This window comes from Macrobrachium nipponense, chromosome 44 (genome assembly GCF_015104395.2).
Source record: "Macrobrachium nipponense isolate FS-2020 chromosome 44, ASM1510439v2, whole genome shotgun sequence".
Classification (NCBI taxonomy): domain Eukaryota; kingdom Metazoa; phylum Arthropoda; class Malacostraca; order Decapoda; family Palaemonidae; genus Macrobrachium; species Macrobrachium nipponense.
The window spans coordinates 19,983,538-19,998,537 of NC_087221.1; the positions used below are offsets into that span (position 1 = coordinate 19,983,538).

Consider the following 15,000-nt stretch of genomic DNA (forward strand, 5'->3'; position numbering starts at 1 on the left):
ATATATATATATATATATAGATATGGCAATAGATTTATATATATATATATAATAATATATAATATACATATATAATAATTATTATATAATAATAATCAGTCCTTCGTATATATAATAATATATATATAATATATATAGAGAGAAGGAGAGAGAAGAGAGAGAAGAGAGAGAGAGAGGAGAGAGAGGAGAGAGAGAGAGGAGGCATGGAGAAATTCCGAATGCATTAAAATGATAATTGAAAGTATCAATTCAATATTTGGAAATTCCTAAAAACATGAATTCTAATCATAATGTATCATACGGTCAAATAGGCATTTTTTAAAAGGAACAAACTACCAAAAACTACCCCAAAGATCTATATGAGAAAAACTATCATTTAGAAAATATTAACATAAATATACGCCCAAAAAACTATATATATACCAAAACAACTACAATAAAAATATTGAACCGATAACCTAAACAAAGAGATACACACAAAAAACCTTACCAAAAATACTAACCAAATACCCGTACCAATACAAACTACACCCAAAAATGTACCATAAAACTAACTAACAAGCCCAAAGAAAAGATTTACAAATGAAACCAACAATTCCCAAAAAAATGTACCAAAACACAAAAAACATAAAAGCTTTACAAAAAGTTCTCCATTAAAGTAACTGCACCAAAAAATACTATTTTAAGCAGAAAAGGGAGACTGTACTATAAAACTAACTCCCCCTAAAAAAAAACTGTACCAAGAAAAACTAACTCTCTCTTTTAAAATTTTTTTTAAAAAGAGTAACTACTCCAAAAAAAATTAACCAAAAAACCCTAAGAATATTGTACTAAAAAATTAAGTACGAATGCACCCAAAAAAAACTACTGTACCAAGAATTCCCTCCCCAAAGAAAAAAAAAGAAAAAAAAAAAAAAAAAAAAAAAAAAAAAAAAAAAAAAAAAAAAAAAAAAAAAAAAAAAAAAAACTAGCAAAAAACTAAGTCGCTGAAAATACACCGGGAAACCAACAAAAAAAATTTACTAAAAACATTTTAACAAATCCATCAAAAAAAAAAAAATAAATAAATAAATAAAATAAAAAACTGTACCTGGAGGAATGACATCGCCGGCACCACGGTCGCCGTACCCGAGTTCGGGAGGAATAGTGAGCTTGTACTTGTCACCTGGGCACATGCCCACCAGGCCTTGGTCCCAGCCTTTGATCACCTGCCCCACGCCCAGCTGGAAGCTGAACGGCTGGTTGCGGTCCACGCTGCCGAAGGGGAAGAAGAGGAAGAGGGAAGAAGTCCTTCGTTAGTTCCGTCAAATATAACATGAAAGTTGAGTCACAAGGAGACATTTTTTATTTTCGGTTCTCCGGATGAAATGAACATGGGTACAATAACTATATTACTCTTTATACAGATTAGCAAGAACATTGTACAATATTACATGAAGACACAAATGGATATTATATATATATATATATATATATATATATATATATATATATATATATATATATATATTATATAGATATAAATATATTTATATATATTTGTGTGTAAATATAGTATGCACATATAATATATATATATATATATATATATATATGTATGTATGTATGTATATATGTGTGTGTGTGTGTGTGTGTGTGTGTGTGTGTGTGTGTGTGTGTGTAGTTTATATCACAGAGATTTAACTTTCACCAGTAAAGAAATCAACATTAACAGAGCTATTCATAGAAAATGTCCACTGTAAAGATTCTATTTTTTTCGAAAAATGCAAATATATTCCATAATTCATACATGCACACTTAATGCTTAATAAAAAAAAAAAAAAACATAAAGGCAGTTAACACAAAACGCCTATGGTGGCAATTTTACAAAATAATATCGCCCTCGATTGGACTTTTAAGCCCAAATTAGGATATAAAGTTTTCTCCCAGATGGAACGATACTATTCGGTAAAATAAAAACGAATTTTGAATTAATTCAATAAAAACTAATTTCCCGTAAGGTAAACAATAAACAATTATATCAAAATAATCAAGTCTCATTATCTTGATGAAAACGAATGCAGTAACATCAGAGCCTCTATTTTATGACAGCCTCTACTGCAACGTATCGAAGCCTCTGTTTTATGACAGCTTCTATTGCTGGACATCAGACCTTCTCTGGCATCCAAATATCTCCCTTTCAGCTGGATAATCCAATATGGCCTTCGATAAACAAAATGAATTTTACAAACTGGAGATCTTCAATATCGAGCTGTACGGTTGTCGGTGAAATAGCAAAACGCAATCTGTACCGACGCTTTCTTCGTTGTGTGTATAACAGTAGTTTATAGATATATGAATTCCCGTTTAGACTCACCGCCGTCCAATAAGTGAGCGGCCTCTAAGAAGATACAGAGGGTATGAGTACACTGGTTACAGTATAATTCACGCACAGAACTATTTATTGGTTTTATTAAGAAGTTCAAGAGAAGTTGCAACACATTACTACTCCAATACTATTCCCCTATTATTTTAATACATTTTTTTATATATATATTAATTCATTTTATTTGCGTATTTTCTTTAATAAGTGGGATCTCTTCTTTACGTATTTTCCATTAGTTCCTCTTACTCTTTCCTAATGAACACCATTGTCTTTGGAAGACTGAATTTCAGGACAGTGGCCCCTGTGGAGTTGTCCCATATGAATAGGTTTATTCATATAAAAAAATCTTCATCGTAGCACGAGTCTTCAAATGGAGAAACAAATCCACAACTATGTAAATTATTATTTAATTATTTATCATTAATAAACCTATTGGAGAACTAAATCCAGAGTTATGTACATGTACACATATATAAATCTAAAACTTTAAGGATAGCTTTAGGGAATCTGTTCGGAACCGAACAGATCCCCGAAGGCTATCCTCAAAGTTTTAAATTTAAATATATGTACATTTACATAACTCTGGATTTGGTTCTCCAATAGGTTTATTAATGATAAATAAATAAATAATAATTTTCGTGTGTTTCGTGTTCGTTATCAAATTTCCTTAACGAACACGCACGGATGGAAGCAGGGCTCGAAGAGGAGAGGTCGCCAAACGCCTAATTGATGTCCCTGCATTTTCATGGATGACATAAATGACGTCGGTTTGGTGGCTGCAGACTCTACCTTAGGCAGAGGGAAGCAAGCATGGTGTGTATTATAGGAAGCACTTTTCCAAGAGGTCTGCTTGTTTGTTTGTATGGTGTTTTTACGTTGCATGGAACCAGTCGTTATTCAGCGACGGGACCAACGGCTTTACGTGTCTTCCGAACCACGTCCAGAGTGAACTTCTATCACCAGAATTACACATCTCTAACCCCTCTGTGGAATGCCCGAGAATCGAACTCGCGGCCACCAAGCTGGCAGGCCAACACCATGCCGATTACGTCACTGAGGCACTACTTGGAAAACTCAGCTTTTAACGCCTTAGACACGATAGGAACAGAACAGAACATAGAATTTAGGCAGACGAAAGGCCAAGCGCTAGCACCTTATGAGGTCATTCAGCGCTGAATCGGAAATCAACGGTAAAAACGTTTCAAAGGTGTAACAGAGCGGAAAACCTACAAGCAGTTGCGTTATGGATCAACTGTTAGAAGAGGGGAAGAAAAAGAATATGAAAGGAGGTACAGTAAAAGGAATGAAAGGGGATGCAGCTAGGGGCCGAAGGGACGCTGCAAAGAACCTTGAGTGATAAACATGTATATATATATATATATATATATATAAATATATATATATATATATATATATAAAGCAATATATATATATATATATATATATATATATATATATATATATATATATATATATATATAGTATGTATAGGAAAGTGGATGACCTAGATAATCACAGTTCGTTTTTCCTGGGGCCGAAAGTCCCTGACTGTCGTGCAGCCCAATTCATCAATCGGAAAGATTTATCGTTTCTTTTCTGGCTAAGCCCCCGTCCTTCTTTCGCCTATTTTTCGGTTATCTTATTTTTCCGTGTTTGGGCGAGAAAAATGCATTCCGCCATCAGTCAGGTTGGCCTCTGCTCTAAAGAGCAATCAGTCGAACATATTGCTTTTAGAGTTGTTGAAAACTTTCGTCGATGGAGTTTCAGCTTATCAGAGAGGCAGGCTGTGTTAATAGTATACACACACACACACACACACTCTTATCACATCGCCGTGATTCATATCCTTTAACATCTAATTCACTCTACCTCGGAATTAATATATTTTCATATAATGTTAAGCGAAGGAGAATTTTTTAGTTGATAAGAAATTCGTCGGCTCATGGGCACGAACCACGGAACCAAGAAATCAGGACGCACAGTGGAGCGCTTTAAACCCCAAGGCTATCACGAGAGGTGTTAGCCTTGTGGTTTAAAGCGCTTCACTGTAGGTCCATGAGCCGACGAATTTCTTTTCAGCTAAAAAATTCCCCTTTGGTTAATATTTTTGAAAATATATTACTTCCGAGGTAGAGCGAATTAGATGCTAAAGGATATGAATCACGGTGATGTGATAAAGGACATCTGTAGCTTAATGCGTAGGTGATATATATATATATATATATATATATATATATATATATATATATATATATATATATATATACAGCGGAGAGAGAGAGAGAGAGAGAGAGAGAGAGAGAGAGAGAGAGAGAGAGAGAGAACTACCCAAATCTCGTGTTTATGACTGAAATCTTCCTTAAAACGTAACTAAAGCAGATGGTATCTTAAAACAGACTCTAGTTGATATGCGGTGCCTGAAAATAAAACGATTAAAACAGACTCCAGTTGATATGCGGCCGGAAATAAACGATTCTCCAGATTCCGAGCGTTTATATATATATATATATATATATATATATATATACTATATATATATATTGACGAGCTAAGTATAATCAACTACCTTTGATAAGTCCAGAAAAACTTTGATTTTCGTACACTGGCATCTTTAGAAAACGCTAATTCTGCCTTTATGTTTTATGTCTGATTTTCAGAACATCAACATCACTGGAAACTTTTTGCGTCTTAAGTTCAGAACACCACCATCAGAATCGGTTTTATGTCTCATTTTCTGATCATCGTCATTACTGAACGTGTCTTTACGTTTGATTTTCAACTCTCGCCATCATTGAAAACGAATTTACTTCGGATTTTCAGAAAATCAAAATCAGTAAAAAATCTTTTTTTCGCATCAAATGCTCAGAAAATGCATCATTAGAAAAGTTTTATATATCTGATTTTCAGATCATCCACATCGCATGAAAAACTCGTTTTCTTCTGGCTTTCAGAACGCTGACATTACTAAAAACGTCATTGTGTCTGATTCATCCACGACAAGACTGACATCCAGTCAGGACACAGAACTCTGATAACCAGGGCACCAGTTTTCAATCTCTTTTAAAGCTTCCTAAAGAACGTGTGAAACATTCACTTCCACTCATCTCCACCAACCCACCTCACAGTCGCACCCAAACAGGTCTGCCGAATTAGGAGCAGATTAATAGGAATATCACTTATCAATAACGACAGTAAAGTGGAAATCGCTCTTTAGTTAGAAAGACAACTGTGTCAGACCCATGGAACTATAAACATGGAATGGACATGCGCGAAATCGCCGTGCGCACGCGCAGATGCCGACATTGCAAAGGATGGAGAGAGCTTGGTTATGGCGCCAGTGAAGCAGAAACGTAATGACACCAAAAAAAGGCAGTCAGTGCTTCGCCATTAGCTGTACAAACTACAAAAACAGATTCTCTAAACAACATGGCACCTCTTTTCGCAAGTAAGTTCAATTTTGACATGCTTTTTAGTCAGCATCAGCAATTGTAAACAGCCAAAAAACACAATATCACCCATGGGCCATGCTGTCTGGCAGTTTTACTTTTTACACTTGACAGTAAGTCTTGACTTGAAGTGACAGATTGTGTGACAAGTCATACATACAGCAATGGTGTCTGACCTATGACAATCAGTAACGCAACGCTGTCAGACCTATGACAATCAGTAACGCAACGCTGTCAGACCTTTGACAATCAGTAACGCAACGGTGTCAGACCTATGACAATCGGTGACGCAACGATGTCAGATCTATGACAATCAGTAACGCAACGGTGTCAGGCCTCTGACAATCAGTAACGCAACGGTGTCAGACCTATGACAATCGGTGACGCAACGATGTCAGACCTCTGACAATCAGTAACGCAACGGTGTCAGACCTATAACAATCAGTAGCTAACGCAACGGTGCCAGACCTATGACAATCAGAAAAAAAAAAACTAAGCTACTGCATCCAAAATTACTCGAAAGGCCATTTCTCAGATCTGTTGATATGCGGAAGTAATAAAATATTGATATTCATATTATCTAAAATATTGCTATTCAAACTTAATACGACACCACCTGATCGTTCTGTCTTATAAAGACCTCAACTGGCCTATACAGATTTATTAAAAAAAATCTACTCAATGGATATTGTAGTTATCGTAAATATGTATATATATATATATATATATATATATATATATATAAATATATATATATATAGTATATATATATATAATTATTGATACAAATCTATATGCATGACAGAGTAGGTCAGTGGTATATACTTTCATTTATGTATATATACATATATATATATATACATATATATATATATATATATATATATATATATATATATATATATACATATATATATTATATATATATTACATATGTGTGTGTATGTGTATTTATTTATGTATATTATATATATTTTTTTTTATAATATATATATCTATATGCATAAATATCAAATATAAGGATATACCCTTTTTAAGTATATCTTAGTTTTACCAGACCACTGAGCTGATTAACAGCTCTCCTAGGGCTGGCCCGAAGGATTAGATATTTTTACGTGGCTAAGAACCAATTGGTTACCTAGCAACGGGACCTACAGCTTATTGTGAGATCCGAACCACACTAAATCGAGAATTAAATTTCTATTACCAGAAATAAATTCCTCTGATTCCGCGTTGGCCGAGCCGGGATTCGAACTTCGGACCAACGGATTGGCAGCCGAGCGCGAAAACCACTCGTCCAGCGAGGAACTAGGATAAACCACTGACCTACTCTGTCATGCATATAGATTTGCATCAATATAATTTATGTTGCTAGAGAAATGACATCTTATTAAGACTGAATCGAAAACTAATTTAAATCTGAATAACTAATGACCAGTCGGTATAGGTTAATGCATGACTAAACCTTCCTGTCACAGTTCCCTATTTACATTTACACCTGTTTATCATTAACGCAAATGAACTCAGGTGTTCAATGCACAGATGTCAATGCATATATATATATAATATATATATATATATATATATATATATATATATATATATATATATATAATATATATATATATATATATATATATATATATATCATCTGATATTTACCAGTTATGAAAACCCCGTGTAATAAATTAGGGAGAAACAGCTTCTTCTGGAAGTAGATACAGAGCGAAATATCTTCTGTTTATTGTTGGATCTAAACCAGAAGCATAGGTTTGATTCTTGGCTTAACCATTATAATCACCACCGTAAAAGAATGAAAAACATTTATGTATACAAACACACACACACACACATATATATATATATATATATATATAGAGAGAGAGAGAGAGAGAGAGAGAGAGAGAGAGAGAGAGAGAGAGAGAGAGAGAGAGACCAAAAGTAGGTGGACAGTAAATTATAACATTTATTTTGAGATTACATATATAATTATACTCACTAATACAATTATTGCATTGACAATTAGATTTTATTGCGTGCAATAATACAAAAGCACTGAAATTTCATCAACGCATTTGCTCAAACTGCTGTCCATCACAATTTACACAGCTGTTCCACCTATTGTCCACCTACTCTTGGACCACCCTGTATATATAATTGATATATATATATATATATATATATATATATATATATGTATATGTATATAGTAGTATACATATACATACATATATATACATATTATATATATATGTATGTATATATACATTCTTAACCAGCTGTACAACTCGATCTGTCTGCCCATCTGCTTGAATTCAGACGACAAGGCAGCAGCGACCTCCGCAGGAAATGGAATTCGACGAAATGCGCAGGGTTGGCCATACTAACATACTCATCAGAGCTAAATCCCTCTTGCCTGTCAGTTCGTGGCCACACAATATCAGAGATCCTGGAGTAATCCCCTCTTGTCATTCGGAGCAAGTCCTCTCTCTCTACACCAAGGGTTAACGGGGGCGCGGAAGCCGGATTTGAAGTGTCCCTTTTTCTTTGAGGAATGTGATGGTTTTTATCGAGTTTTTTGTTTTTAATTCGCAGTAATAGAAAAAAGAAACAACTACGATTAATCGGAAGGACTTAATGAGAAACTCTATCAGTTCTATCCACACACTGCATCAGGCGAGTCCAAGTGATTACTAGACTTTGAAAAATAAATCTGGGCCAGTCTTTGGAAATATATAACAAGGGGAAGAGGGGGGGGGGGGGGGGGGAGGGGGGGGGGGGGGGGGGGGGGGGGAGGGCTGCCAGGAAGGGATTAGAGAGGGAAAATTACATGGCAAACGCAGAGAACTTTGAAGTAACGTCCCGAACGCGTAGCATAATGGACTACACCCTCCCCCCCCCCCCCCCCAAAAAAAAAAATAAGTTACCCCTCAAAGTACCCCTCCAACGGATACGAGTGACGCAACGCCACACTGGCGTCCAGAGTTGCAAGCGGTTATAGCCCTTGTAAACGGTCTGGGGCGGCCGCAGGACGGAAAGGAACTCGAAAAAAAAAACTGAAAAAAGTTCAAAAAATGCCCGGCCAACTGAAGAGTACCCTATAAAAATGTTTTATTATGATCGCTGTTAAGATCTAACGAACTCTTCCCCACTCGCTATTATGCGTGACAACGGCGCATCCCTCCTCTGGGATATCAGCTACCAGCAGACCTAACCTCCCGCTTGCTTGCTTGCTATCTTCCACCGGTAACTGCAACAATATTTACGCACTAGTACCATGGTACACCTATCCCCAGGTAAAGCTGGAAAGGGGAAGGGGGGAGAGGGGGTTGGAGAATGGTTTTTGCAATGATAAGTACCGAATGTACTCAACAGACTGCAAAGGGGATCAATAAAACGCTAAATTGGTCTGCCTTCACGCATACACGTACAAACATCAAAATGGCTTTAGCTACTGCTGTGGAAAACTGCCTTCAATTATGTGACAAATATCATATATGAGTTTGCATACTGAATTGGCGCATTCACAAGTAATGCAGTAAACTGTTCAATCATGAATGAGTGTGTATTGGTACAATAGTTTAAGTAATTACATATTACATGTGATTCCTTCATGTATATGACTGTACATTTAAATACATGCACTCTGCATGCATCCACACACCAGAAATACTTAACAAAGAGAATCCACAGTTTGCGTGTGTCTGTGTATGAAGACCGTATTTTTCCTGTACTGAAACTCAAACTGAATTTTACCAGAGAGAGAGAGAGAGAGAGAGAGAAGAGAGAGAGAGGTTCACTTTCGCATCAACACATTTCTAAAATAGTGTAAGAAGCGTAAAATAAAAACTATATATATAATCATACTAGTGGAGAAAACTGCAAGGGAGAGCATACGTAACCATGAATTTCAACTTGTACTCTGATTTTTGTCTTAGCATGAACTCAAAGATGACCAAACTGGGGGCATATGCTTGGTAATCTAGTCTTCACGTAGCTGTCTAAAACTAAATTCTCTTTTCATTATTTTATGCTTATTCCGCTCCGAGAAAAAGAAAGAAAAAAAAAAAAACCGTGGTGCCGTCAAGTCAGATGGTAACATCGCCTCTTCAATCCTGCTATTAATATAAAAGTTAACTTCCACATTTAGTAAGAGCTGTCACGAATAAATTCTGAAAGGCCAATTGAATCAAACACGATAATCCCCTATTCACGTAAAAAATAAAATGTGAAAAATGCGCCGACGGCGTTTCTTCAGTCCAATCGAGTTTCCTGTAAAGCGTACAATGCTGTATGAAGCTCATGAAACTTTTAACTATAGTCCGGTGGTGATCTGGGTTGTTGGCACCAATACCGGTGACAGACGCACGATCATGGCTAAATTTACCCTTGAATGAAATCAAAACTACTGAGGCTAGAGGGCTGCAATTTAGTATGTTTGATGAATGGAGGGTGGGTGATCAACGTACCAACTTGCAACCCTCTAGCCTCAGTAGTTTTTAAGATCTAAGGGTGGACAGGTAAGGTGCGGATGGACAAAGTCATCTCAATAGTTTCATTTTACAGAATACTAAAACTGCAACAGACATTTGAATGACAGTATGATAAACACACTTGAAACGCAAACTTCTTCATTATGCGAATGTGTTCTTAGCCTTGTGTAAAGAGGTGAAAAGAATGAGAGAAACGGATAATGGGAGTAGAGAGAAAGGGACCTTTTAAATGCTCATAATTCTGGAAATGGAATATAAAATCTAGGCGACGGGACAAGCTCTGGGACCTATGAGGTAAATTAGCGCTGAAATTGAAACTGGGAGCACAGAGGGTTTGAAAGGTGTAACAGGAAGAAATCTAGCAGTTGCACTGTGAAACAATTGTTAGAGGGCGGAAAGTAATATGGACGATAATATGAACGGAGGTACAGTAAAAGGAATGAAAGGGGTTGCAGCTAAACGCCGAAGGGACTCTGCAAAGAACCCTTACATAATGATTACAGTATACAGTACAACGCGGAATTCTAATAATGTATTATTATCAATCACATACAAAGGGTCTGATTCCACCAGCAATTACGACTGTTAATTAAAAACTCACGTGAGATTCAAATTGACAAAACTCGATATAAAGTTTACCATGAATATCCCAAATGAACGAATAATCTGTTTTGATTTTGCCGACAGTAATTACGTGCGGTAATAATTATACTAAATTGCGGAACGCAATATCAGTGCATGTGAAGTCATGATTCTTTTATGCTAAACTTGGATATATATATATATATATATATATATAATATATATATATATATATATATATATATATATATATATATATGTAGGTGTAAGTATATAAATCATACTTGCATAATGAACTGCTCTACTAAATAACGTTTTTTCTTCGTGGATTATCGTAGTTCTGGTACGCCACAGTACAGCATCAAATCAGTCACTATAACTCAAGCACCCACATACGTTAATAACTGTTCAGAAAAAATATATTCGGCCACTTACGAGCAAAGTCAATAACCTATACCCACCCCTTATCCCCCCTTCCATATATATATAGATATATATAATATATATATATATATATATATATACATTTATAGTTTATAGATATATATATATAATATATCGATAGATAGATATACAACAGACATGGCAGTGCGCCCCAAAAAAACTTAGCCATCAGTTTGAAAGGTATACATTCATTCCCACACTAATAGCTCTTGTAAGCCATCAACTTGCAATACTCTACCGTTTTGCTCAAGTACCGAAACCACCGGAAGCTGAAACGGAATGCGTAGCACGGCGAACGTTCCAATACTTGTCCTGAGTGGGTCCTTGAATTTGAGGACCACCGACAGACTCTTCAAAAAGGAGAGCGGGCTAATTTCTGTTGTCTTGCCCGAGAGGAATTGAAAATCAATCGTTTCCATTCCATCCTTTCAAATGAACCAGGAAACCGCCGTAAGACTCATTAAGATAAGGATTTTTCAAGCGGCTTAACTTGCGAGTTTAATCCAAGTGATTAGGAAACCACGCGCTGGAGGCATGACGTCATCGCATAACATCGTAAACAAAAGACGGTCACCAGATCGTCTTGATCTCGCCCGCGGCCCATTATGAGTATTTAAAAGGTCCCTTTCTCTCTCTCCCATTATCCCTTTCTCTCATTCTTTTCACCTCTCTTCCCTCTGAATATCCATTGACTCAAATGACACGGAGCTCTCTCAATGGAGAGGAAGGAGAAAGGAAAAAATAAAAAGTAAGACATAATGACGAAAAGGGGATACGGCGCACCACTAAAAATGAAGGGAGTAGTACCTGCCCAAACGCAATAAAACCCGTTCCTGGTTGAGAAGACGCGGCGAAATCACTTGCTTTTTGTTTCAGAAATGTTCCACATAACTGGCGGTATCGACGTCTTCAATTGGAAACATGCGCGGTTTTTTTTTTTTTTTTTTTTTTTAATAATACGCAGATCTGGGAGGCAGTACCAAACGTTCTTTACAAATGATTATATTCACACCCAGCCGGCGGGTGCTTGCGTGTTCGTTATAAGCGTATGCATACACCCAAGGCCCTTCAAATACTGAGTGTATATGAAAGGCCTTGCATACACCTGTGTGAGGGTGTAGATAAGTGAATGATTACGCACTGGTGCAGGCAACCTCATAAAACGTAAATGTCAAAAACAAATTCTAATGCACAGAATATTTTCAGTGTCAAAAAAGTAATTTCCTAATTGACGTATAAATTTCAACTCAACGCCATAATTATTCAAATTAAGATAATCCCAAATGATTGTATAGAATTTGAGCCAAAGGCCAAGCGCTTGGACCCATGAGGTCATTCAAAGCTGAAACGAAATTGACAGCAAAAAGGTTGCAAAGATATTGCAGGAGGCATACCTCGCAGTTGCACTATGAATCAATTATTAGGGGTTACAGCTGGGGGGCGGAAAGGACCCTGCAAAGAACCTTAGGTAATACCTACAGTCCACTGCATGAGGTGCACTGACGGCAATAACCCCCTTGGGGCAAAACTAATGCCAAGACTTCATCATCACAATTCTAAAGTAATATTCGGAGGCTAAAACTTCCGTGATCTAAATTCCCGTTAGGTTGGGTCGTGGAAGGGGTCCACACCAGCATTATAATTTCACCACACTCCAAAGACGCCTTTGTGCATGAGATGATGATGGCATAAGGCTGGTCATCGTTTACCTGTGCTCATATATAATCCAGTCATCAATAGCTCTTTCGTGTATCCATTTCTTTCAGCAAGTAATTGGGACTTATACTCTGTTATTTTTCCATCTGTCCACCCACCTGTGGTGTTTGTGTATGGTAACACTGCGTCTCGGGCTTTAGATAGTTACGCTATGTGCAAGTTTGAGGTAAATAAAAGGATATCTGGGTGTACATTTGCAACTGAAAAGTGTTTTAATAATTTACTGTATGCGAATTACCCCGTTAATATTCGAAATAGGATATTACAATTGTTGAATGTAAAGTGAAAGTAACTATCTAAAGCCCGGGACGCAGTGTTACCATACGCAAACACTACAGGCGGGTGGACAGATGGAAAAAACCTAGTAGTTATATATTTGTTTTCCCTAACATGGACTCAATTGCGCTCTTATGAGCTCGTCACATTATTATTATTATTTTTATATAATTAGTTGTGCATTTCGATAAAAGACAAATGCTGATAATAGGAAGGTGTCTACTTACATTTCATTTCAGTTTCTTTCTTTCTTTCTTTTTTCGTTTTTTTTTTTTTTTTTGCCTGATTGTAATTTTCAAGTTCCGTGATTTTCTTTCTTTAGGCGTTTGTAAGAATAATGTAAGAATAATATTGTGATTTCAGTGAATAAAAATACAAAAAATAAATAAATAAATAAATTTAGAAATTATGGAAAACTTAAGATATTCCTTAAAAACAATCAATAAATAAATGGAGACGATACAAAGATAACATTACATCTTTGAACATTAGCCTACAAGATGAAAGATTTAATACACTGAACTTGCTGAAGAAAACAATATACTCCCAGTAATGCTGACTAGAATATATAGATATATACATACACATATATATATAGTATATGTCGAAACGCTGAAGGATATCTTTTTCGTCTCAGGGAACACTGAAGAATCATGGCATTTTTTATTTCAGAAACGAAAACTGGTTGGATGGCTTAATAAACAGAAAGTACACAAAGAAAAAATAATATTTTCATGGCACTTGTCATAAATAATCTCTCAAATACCTTTACGAAAAAGTGCTATATTAGCTGGCTTCCGACAGGCAATCAATGGAAGATGACATAAATTAACTTTTGTGTAAGATAACCTCTAATAATCAATATTTTAATCACCTCATCATTAACTACAGTATTAATTTAATTCAATTTCAAAATAAAATTCCTATCTTGACTGAATTATTCCCCAACTGATAACCAACGGACGGTAAACTACGAGATTGATTCATGGAATAAAGGATCTCTGGCGTTGGTAGTGCACTCAAATGACCAAGATTTATATATATACATATATATATGAAGAACCTGGTGGTAATTTTTACCAGATATGTGTGAAATTGTAATAGCCACAATGCCCTCCTTAACTTCTCAAATTCTTTGCTCTTTTTTGGATAAGCTTATCACTACAGAGCCTTGACCTCCAACTTCAAAGAAATATGAAGAAATCATGATTCCCTCTACCGGACGTCATGATTTCTCTGAAGGTCGTCGTGATTATGGTATCGCGGGTTCGTTTCCCGCACCCGGCCATCATGATTTCTTCAAATTTATTTAAAGTCGGAGCTCAAGGCTTTGTAGTGACAAGCGTATCCAAAAGAAAAGCAAAGAATTTGAGAAGTTAAGAGGGCATTGTATCACATACACGTGGGTTATTAGGTTATCATTTTGTTATTAGTTGAAAATAAGCATTCACAATAGGTATTATCATCAAATGAAAAATGACTTCAAATTATTACGTCATTAACATTGTAATAGCTGCTTGTAACGCCGTTACTTGTACTGTGATCTTGGCTTTAATAATTCTTAAATGATGCTTTACTCAAGATATCACCCCTCCCCATCACCCAACCTAGTTCTCTCCATCCTTCCGTGTGCTATCAAACACATTAACAAAAGAATAGATTGGGCACAATTCTCCGG

The 15,000-nt window shown here is 36.0% G+C and overlaps 1 protein-coding gene across 1 annotated transcript in view; it reads right to left on the minus strand.

Annotated features, from left to right (window-relative positions):
• LOC135204063 (FK506-binding protein 2-like) overlaps positions 1 to 15,000 on the minus strand; it is a 42,117-nt gene that overhangs the window by 18,492 nt on the left and 8,625 nt on the right. Inside the window, exon 2 of the mRNA XM_064234038.1 lies at positions 1,091 to 1,254. Within this exon, the coding sequence (XP_064090108.1) occupies positions 1,091 to 1,254 (164 nt within the window). The remainder of the gene's footprint in view (positions 1 to 1,090; positions 1,255 to 15,000) is intronic.